At 31.8% G+C, this 9,734-nt stretch overlaps 1 protein-coding gene across 2 annotated transcripts; it reads left to right on the top strand.

Annotated features, from left to right (window-relative positions):
• Positions 1 to 340: 340 nt before the first annotated feature.
• On the top strand, positions 341 to 8,887 carry LOC111512620 (serine/arginine-rich splicing factor 7). 2 transcript variants are annotated; one of them, XM_023168762.2, is made up of 5 exons: positions 341 to 527; positions 614 to 819; positions 881 to 922; positions 977 to 1,169; positions 8,523 to 8,887. In XM_023168762.2, the coding sequence occupies exons 2-5, from the start codon at positions 627 to 629 to the stop codon at positions 8,743 to 8,745; spliced, it is 651 nt and encodes a 216-aa protein (XP_023024530.1). In that variant the 5' UTR covers positions 341 to 527; positions 614 to 626; the 3' UTR covers positions 8,746 to 8,887. The 2 variants fall into 2 exon arrangements, with proteins under 2 accessions (XP_023024530.1, XP_023024531.1); XM_023168763.2 differs by lacking the exon at positions 881 to 922 and having other exon boundaries at positions 342 to 527.
• Positions 8,888 to 9,734: the final 847 nt, after the last annotated feature.

Below are 9,734 nucleotides of genomic sequence, written 5' to 3'. Positions count from 1 at the left end.
TATAAATACTCTATAAATAAATTTTGATATTTTCGAAATTTACAATCAAAATGAAACCCCTTTCTGTAGTACCGCCGCTGACAGTTGATATGTTGTTTTGAGGAAATGAGAGACGGATTATTTATTGGTTAGCATGGAAACCTATGTTTTTGGCTAGAGGTCACCTGTTTACTGTTATTTCATGGCCGTATTCCCTGTAGACTATTATGTCTGGATTAGACATTGAGCTCTCTTACGACAGTATTTAGAGTATGAAGTTTTCAGCTAATTTCGAGCATTTCAATCCCATTTTTTGTCTTTTTGATTTGTCTCGCGCAAAACAGCTTTATTGGGTTAGCAATGGCAACACTGTTAGCGTTACTGGTTTGGCTTGGCGTTTTTCATCATCCATTTTGTTTTTACATTTCTACAATCTAGGAATATTTTGACTTTCGGAAAAGTATTGTGCATGGATATTTAATATTAGTGATCAAGTATGTGCTTGTGTTGAAGTTTTGATGAAATCTTGTATACTGAGAAAAGAAAACGTAGGTTTTGAATTCTGGAGAAGCCATGGCGCTTTCCATGATAGGTAATCAATAGTTTTGTTAATTTTTCCTCTCCTTCCTTCTAGGCGTTTTCACGATATGTCTCGTTACAATTCAGATTGTAAAGTTTACGTCGGAGATTTGGGAAATAGTGCTTCGAAACAAGAAATAGAAGATGCTTTCAAATATTATGGCCCTTTGAGAAATGTATGGGTTGCGCGGAATCCTCCCGGCTTTGCGTTTGTGGAATTCGAGGACGCCAGAGATGCCGAAGATGCTATCCGAGGACTAGGTAAACTTACCAGATGTTTTGTGTGGCATTCCACTAAGTTATGTTCATCTTTATTTGTTAGATGGTCGTAGAGTCTGTGGCCGGAAAGCAAGAGTAGAGAAATGTATGCTTTTCAATACATAAGCATTTGGTTACTAACATTTTCGTCTTTTGCTAGATGGTCGAACGATATGTGGCCGAAGAGCAAGAGTCGAAATGTCCAACGGTAAAGGCGGTAGTGGCAGGTACAGGGGACCACCCCCGAGGTCTCGAAGTAAACCTTTTCACCCTGACGATCGCTGTTACGAGTGTGGAGATAGGGGGCATTATGCTAGAGATTGTACTAGACATAAACGCGGTGGACGGCACAGGTATGCATGATTTTGAATTTTTATTAAGTGTTTGAATTCTGATGGTTGAAATGTATGATTTACTGTTTTTGATTGATTTTACATTGTACAACGGGATGTAATTTTCGATTTGAAATTTTTGTGAAAGCTTCAAAGACCCCATTACCCTATTCACATAAACTGACTTATAGTTTCAGTATGATCCAATTTTATATTTTTCATCTATGTTCAAATTCTTACTGGAAAATTATTTTATGGTAACTATTTACTACAGTTATCACTTGAAATTAAAAATGCTTTTTGCTCAAAATAGGACAACAGAGTCAAATTCGTGTTTCTGATAGCTGTCATAGTGCAGGAAATATTTGAAAAATTGAAATCCATTTTTTTCTGTGAAACAACTGATATTAAATAAATTCATATACATCAATTAAAAAAAAGGAAAATATAAATTTTTTCATTACTAAATTGATTTCAAAAACTTTTGTGGCCAGAATGAAGAAACCATTAATAAAAAGTTCAAAATTGGATTGGAAATCTAATAGTGAAAAATTAAATTTATGTACAAATTGTTTTTGATTGAATAGAACTGGCCGATACTTATGAAAATCCATATTAAAAAACTACTCAATACAGTTTATTGTATGATTTTCACTATAAAGGGTTTTTCAAAAACTGTGACATGTGTTTCGCTATACAATAGCTTCCTCAAGCCAGTGAATTAGTTCTTTAGCTTTCCTGTAATTAGTCTGAAGAAATGTAAACATTTCATTAAATTCATTTTCATTATAATAATTCAAGGTAATTTTCAAAATAGACAAGAATTTGTTGAACTTAATGATCTTTCTGGTACAGGAAATTTTGAGATAAAACAAAACACTTTTCTCTTTGTTCAAAACAACAAAATATATTTGAAAATGTAATTGTTTTCAAATGTATTCATAGGTACTATCGATGTAGATAATATGTACTTATTTCATTCCAGTAACACTAAACAGTTTACAAAACCGCAACACATGTTTCACTTTACAGTAGTTTCTTTAGTTGTGTACGTATGTATTTGAATGGTATGCTATTGATTTTCATCAAGTATCGACCAATTCCATTACAGACTTATTTTTAATAAAAAAAAACATTTCACTTTTTTGGTCTGGTATGGGAAAAGTGTTATCAGTAGTTCTTGTTGCTTAGTTACCAAGTACATAATGGTGTATTTCATGCTTGTGATTTTGAATTTCATGAAGCAAAATGTTTATAAGCCAATTATCATTATATGAGAATATTTTTTGGATTTCTTGAATATTGTAGGACATAATATGTAATATGTAGGACATAAAAGGTTGCATGCACAATGGGTATTGATAGATGAGTATTATTAGAGGCACTCAGGTTTCTAAGATCCCAGGGAATGAACATCAACTCAGTATTCTTTATACATAAAATAAATATCATGTCTCAAGATCTTAACAGTTAATAATGAAATATTTTAATGCAGTGAAATATTGGTGATGTCTCGGCAATCAGATTATGTAGCCCCAAGATTATTTGAATTCAAATATTAACCATTTGAAACAATTTTTATACAGGCACCTCTCTGAGAGCGCCTTAAGGATTTTCCTATAGTGCTTGTGTTTTGTCCTTGAAAAAAAATGGAGTAAGATACCCTGACCATATATTTGAGTTGATCCAGAACTCAATCAGAGACTTTGCAACTTATCACAACGTATTCATACTTTTCCTTTGAAATTATTGGTTTTTACAGTTTTTGAACATTGTTGAAAGTGTAAAAATTTTGATAATAACCAAAAAGTATAAGTTTGGATCATCTTTTTAGGTGTAATATATAAATCAACATCGTAAAGGTAGAGCATTTCTTTTTACCAGCAAGCAGTTGAAGCAAATATTTTCTTGTTGGCATCCAACAAAGCTGGGATAGTATAAGTATTTATTATAATCATTTGATGTAATTTCCTTCAAAACCAAAATTTTCCTTAACTGACCAAACACGTATTACAAATGAATCTTCAATAAAAATTGATGATCTTTCACATGTAAAATGCTTTAATGGTATTTTCTTCATGCACATTGGTATGCACTATATTTATAATATCTAGCAATTTGGTACACAAGATATATGATTTGATATTTCTGAAATATTTTCTGAAGTTTTGTACACAATGTTCTTGTTGATTCTATTACAAGTTTTTTTTAAATAACCCTTCCTAAGAGTATTATTATATTAAAATATATTCTTAAAGTAGATAAGTATTATTTGTCTGTGGTGATTTTAATTCTAAACAAGTTATTTAATTTTACTCTTTAATACTCCCACACAAAACTAATGTCATTAAATATTGTGTATAATTTTTTGTGAGACTCGAATTACTAATTTTCTTAAAATTGTTTTGTTAAATACTGGAAAATTTTACATGACAAGTTCACAATTGCATTCACTGTGCATTTGTTTGAGAATATATGTATATTGTGTCAGTTTATTTCAGCAAAAATTTCAAGAGTTTTTATTTGATTTTGGTAGGACAGACTATTCATAAAAAATGTTAATTTTCTGATTAGTATAATAATGGGTTATAAAAACTTGACACAACTTCAGTTGAATGAGAAAAGAATTCCATTCAACTCTTTACAACCGAAATATGATTTTTATAAAGTGATATTGGCACATGGATTTACTGCTCTTAGATAATTTGTAGAAGTTTTGGTAATTTCCATATAAGAAAAAAAAATGAATATGTCAAATACTTTCATTGAAATTTTTTGTGGGAAATAAAAGTCGAAGGGCAGATTATTTAGTTGTGATAATGGAAATGTTTTTTTATCAAATCAATAGATGATCATACAGCGAGCGATCTGTTGTATTTTGCCAATTTGTTAGACACAAAATATATAACGGAAGGAAAGTGAAAACATTTTTTGTAGGCCACATTCAAATTGAAGGAGACATTTTTTTCACGCAGGAAATTTTTAATTTTTCTTTTACTTCTGTATATCAGATGCATCTCTCTTATATATTTTTAAAAGAAATGCTTTATCGTTGATATAGGAACATGAGAAGTGTTTATTCAATCTGTTGATGCCTATTACTTCTTTCAGAGTTTCTCTACCTCTCATGCAGACAAGTGACATGAAGTTGAAAATTTTATAAGGTGAATACTGCAGAATATTAAATAATTTGTATCTACACTTGACGAATTCAAACAGCAATTGAAAATACATTTTTAACAACACTTTCTTGTGAGATTTAAACTAAACAGTTTACAAAATCATATGTGTTTTACTATACAATAGCATCTTCAGACATTCAATAATTATTAAAGTATTAAATCTACTTGAACAGGAAAAAACTATTTGTAAAATACATATTTGCATTTTGTGAATTTTTGTGTGTAAATCTTGCGATTAATTTGCATCAAATGAGTTTTTTCACATAAGATCTTTGTTTCTTGTTATATTAGTGTGATGCTACAAATACTGGTAATAATTGTTTTATCCTATGATTATTTTTAGAAAGCGTTATTCACTATTCTTTAACAAAATTTGGTTGTATTCATCACCAATGATTTTTTTGATATTTAATAAATACCAGTTTGGAATTTGGAACTATTAAAGATATGAAGCAATGCTGGTAGATCTATATACATTTGATTTACATAAAATTTTCAGCTTCCTGAATAGCTTATAGTAAAATTTCATGGTTTATTATTTTACCTTTTATTTACAGGGGTTTTGAACTTCATTTTCATTATTCTCAATATTTATTCTTTAGATTCATTAACTGTGGTGACAATTACATCTTGTTGTATGAATATTAAAGTAGGCAGACAAAACACCTGAATTGGTGAGAACAACATAGTTGATATCCATAATACGTGTTGATCAATGCTGACATGATGCAAAAGTATATTATTTAAATCAATGATTATGGATTTCAACTAGAAAGTTGATTTGAAAGGTGGTAAAATGGTACGGAAATGGACCTGACCTTACTGCCATGTTTATAGGTTAAGAATCTATGGGCGATAGACAGGTAACACGCATTGAGTACATTCACTGTTCGCCTAGTTGTTGTCTCCCACTGACTTCGTAGAACCCACCTAGAGTACATCGTTCTCTACTACATACGTCTGCTTAAAACAATCGAGAAACTACTGTGAGCCAGTGCGAGATAGCCGACTCTTTTGGGCATGCCCCTAGTGCAACTACCTAGTTGATTTGATCACACTTCTACTAGCTACAAAGTTTTCGACACGGCCACTACTGTATCACAAGATCTTTCACAAAAAATGGTAAAAAACCTTTTACAAATTTATAAACTAATTAACTTTACAGTAATGTGAGTGTATATAAGTGTAGAAAGAAATCCGGCGATATAGGGCCTTCTATTTAGGTTTGAATGAAAGATGCCGCACACAGTTGCTGATAAGGTGTTGAAAGTGGAATTCAGACTACTGTCTTTGGCCAGTGTACTGTTACTAAAGGTTTTTCTTGTGGCTGGTTGTTGAATTTGTTTATAGGTTATGAAGAAGATTTGGGAAACAAAGGCTGTATGTTCAAGTCCAGCTGGAAACTTTACAAATAAAATCTTTAAAGTTACATTTAGAAGGAATATGAGGAACTTGTTTTATTGCTTTTTTAATGAAAAGGGATAGTTTCTGAAAGAAATAGTTTGTTTTTATTATGATTTTATCTCTTTTTTGAAACAGTAAACTGTACTTGACATATAGTATACATTAAAGTATAAAAATAAAATACAGTAACAGAGCTAATGACCAAAGTAAGTGAGGACACATCACAAACGGTACAACCAGAATGTATCATTGATTTTGAACGAGGTAGTACTTATCTTGAACAATTCAGGTTTTTAACTTGTCAGGTGATTATTTTTACCATAACTGAGTGAAAGATTCCCTGAATCTAAGCTAAGTTTCATTCTGCCAAGTAATATACAATGAATTTGAAAGCAGGATTACACTGCAAATCTTTTTTTAAATATCATTTACAAATAACGACTTTTTCATCAAGTCCTTTAATATGTAAAATAGTGACAATCGTATATTTCAATGTTCAAATGAAAGTAGTTGTTTCGATAGGGCATTTTCTACTATATATTTTGTATCTGACAGAAACTGCACAATCTACATATCTTTGATGAGAGTTTACTTAAAATTTCATTGCACTTTTCCTTTCTTCGCAAGATTTCCAAATTTTTTTCATTAATGTGGAGTAGAAAGATACAGTTTTTTTCTCAGAAACTAATTTATTCCTAAAAATATCTATCATTTCAATTCGAAAATCTTTTCAAATTATTTCATTTAATTCAATTTATTACGCTATTCTTGTATGTCTCATTGAATAGTTGATAAGCTTGTACAGGAATTGGTGGTTAGAAAAAATGTATCATGGTGTGTTAGTCGCACAAACATCCCAATTTTTATCTCGAAATATTTTTACCATCGATTACTTGTGTGTATTATGAGAACAAGTGGTGAACAGTAAACGTAATGTAATCATAATACACATGCAATCCCAGTTGTGGAAAATGTATGTAGTCAGACATGACCACTTAATGAAAAGGAAATGCTGAAAATACACACTAGAATAAGTGGTTTTTGAGGTGTTTGTAATCCACATCAACAACAATTCATTGTCTTCGCAAATTAATGAATACACCTTCAACAAATTGTTTCGAATATGATATTTTTGAAACATCTTCGAATTTCCATGAATTTGGTATGAAACTTATGTAGATTTTTTCATAAATGTTTCGTACTTTTGTAGTTGCAGAAACTTGAAAGACCTTTTGTAGAAAAAGATTTGTTTATAGACAAAATGCAAAACAAAAACAAACTATTAAAAGCCTTGAAGCAACAACAATACTCATCAACAAAGCAAATAAAAGTAAGGGATCCAATCATACATTTGAAACAGACTATCAGCCAGAGTCAAAAAAATTTCAGAAAAATCAAGAAAAATGAGTATGAAGTTCAGTATGACGCAATTAAGGTAGACATAGAGTTCATTCAAGTAGTACGCAATCCACAAAAGTTCTATCCCCTCAACATTTTCTTGACTCATTTGGAATTTCTTTGCATTTCTTGGCAATTTAACGCACTAGCCAACTGTAATGATAGGTCCCAGAAAAAAGTTTATATGCCAAGCAATATATGCATGAATAAACAGGGAGACTATGCTATGAATATGGTGGATAATACAGAAGCGGATTTAGGAATTTGAGATACATTTTTCACTATAAATAAATGAAAATTGAGATGTTGAGTGAACATGATATGGGTTTGAAATGGAACCAACTACTCTACTTGGTGTAATATATTCTCTTTATTTCATTGAAGAAATAGAAAACGTCGTTCAATGAATGGTGAATAGAGGAGGGATGTTCTGTTGCCATCACTTAAAATCATTATCGCCCTCTTTTTTTCACAGAACATTATATTTTGAATTAGTGACAGTTTTTTCAGTTAAATAAGTTAATGGGACTCATATTGGTTGTGGTTTGGTAATTGGCAAGATTGTTGGACTGGCTTAGGCCCCATAATTGAACATTTTCTGGATCACTTGTTGGATCCGCCACCGGGACAATAGTTGTTCCACGAAAGTTGATTGAAAATGAGAAATCCAACCAAATCCTTGATTATTTTGAAATTGATGTAGAGCGACCCATCAGCCTTGTTTATTCTCAGAAGTTTTATTGACCATTCAGATGGACTAAGAGTTACCAAAATCTAGCAGATTCTTCGCCTAGTTATGTTGACATATTTATTTCAAATTGATTCAAATTTCTATTACTTTCTGTTTATCAACTCATTGATGAAGAACAAAGTGTTTTTTTTTGGATTTTGGGATTCCTTGTCCATTGTGACTTTCATGTTGGGGTGTTGCAATAAGGCATCTAGTTCCATGTCTCCACAGTCCCGTATATCACAGACAAATCTTATCAAAATAGGGAGCTTGTTGGTTTTTTTACTAGAACTTCAAAAGATCTGAACTGTGAAGGGTGTCACTTCCACCAAATTGGCAGTCCATCGTCTTTTGTGAAGAAGTGGTCCTTCAGATGAAAGTACCAGTTTCGGTCACACCATTTTAAAAAGTGTATGATTCTACCAATGATGATTTTGTGCTGGTTACAAAATTCCCGTCAACCAGTGGTCTCCTCCAGATGATTCCTAGTGCTTATATTTCAATCAGTTTGCCTATTATAGTAGAAACAAATACTATCGATTTATCCAGAATATAATATGAAAAGTATGTAATTGGACCTTTACGCCTTTACGAATTCTTCCCCCCCACAATACCTTCTTCTGAATTATGGAAATATTCCAATTTGTATTGTGTTACTAGGTCTCGCAGCCGTTCCAGAAGTCGCTCTAGAGATCGTAGATCTCGGTCAAGAAGCAACTCGAGATCCCGCAGTCGTTCCAGACGTCGCACTAGGACCCGCTCTCCATCTCCGAAGAGGAGCCGTAGCCGCTCCCGCACCAGCGATAAGCGTTCGAGATCTAGGTCCAGATCTCGTAGCAGGTCTGCTGTTAAAGAAAATGGCAAGTCCGGAAGTAAGGATTGAGTTCTAGCATTTATATCATCAGTTTCTGATTAAGTGTTTTCTGTATTTTTTTCTACATTATCACTTCTCTGTAGGAGCTTAGTAATAATTATCCTGACGAGTGTTATCCACATTATTAAGTAATAAATGGTGTATCCCTGAATGCAGGATTTTTATTTCTTTAGATTTTATCAAATCATTTTTCTGTAATATTGAAAGAACAAAATAATAATGATAATAAATTTGAATCAATCGAAGAAAGCAACAAATGAATGATAACACAGCTCAACAATTTTTTTTTTTTGTGTTGCCCTGGATATTTTTGCAAATTTTTATGTTTTCGAGTGCCTAAATCACGAATATATTTATGAAAGTACTGAATGTGCTCTATTTTTTATGATTTTTACGTATCTTGTATTTTTAATAATATTCGGCTCGTTAGTAAACAAATTTATGTCAGTCATGATTAGGCTTCTGCGTAACTTCTTTGCGCGTACAAACATCACGTGATCCCCACTTCTCGGGCTCCTTGCTCTGCAAAACAGTTGAGAACTCAGTTATTTGATAATATTGAAGTACTAACACGGAAATCTGGATGAGTTGTTATATGCTAATATTTTGTTTCAATTGTTGAGTGTCCGTTCTTCTAATATATTTATCTTGTCTTTTAAAACATGAGTTTGTCACGAAGGAAGTGCAAATATAGTAGTGATTTATTCTGTTATATTTGTGGTATTTATATATCTAAGAAAAGAAATATCACAGACTTTGTTAAGGAAACTTATGCTGAATATTTCGGTTTTAAAATGGACAAATTAGATAAATGATGGGTTCTTAATAAATTTTGTAAGTCTTGTGTTGAGTCTTTGCGGTTGTGGAAAAAAGGAGAACGTTCTGAATTAGACTTTGGTATTCCTATGATCTGGATGGAGCCTAAGAATAATTTCGATGATTGTTACTTTTGCGTAGTAGATGCAAAAGGTTTTAATTGAAATCAAACGTGGAGATAT

The sequence above is a fragment of the Leptinotarsa decemlineata genome, unplaced genomic scaffold (genome assembly GCF_025532065.1).
Source record: "Leptinotarsa decemlineata unplaced genomic scaffold, Ldec_3_MD MMD2_P_RNA_scaffold_12, whole genome shotgun sequence".
NCBI classification, from domain to species: domain Eukaryota; kingdom Metazoa; phylum Arthropoda; class Insecta; order Coleoptera; family Chrysomelidae; genus Leptinotarsa; species Leptinotarsa decemlineata.
Note: the sequence above shows the minus strand (reverse complement) of the source record. Positions and strands in the feature narration are given on the sequence as shown.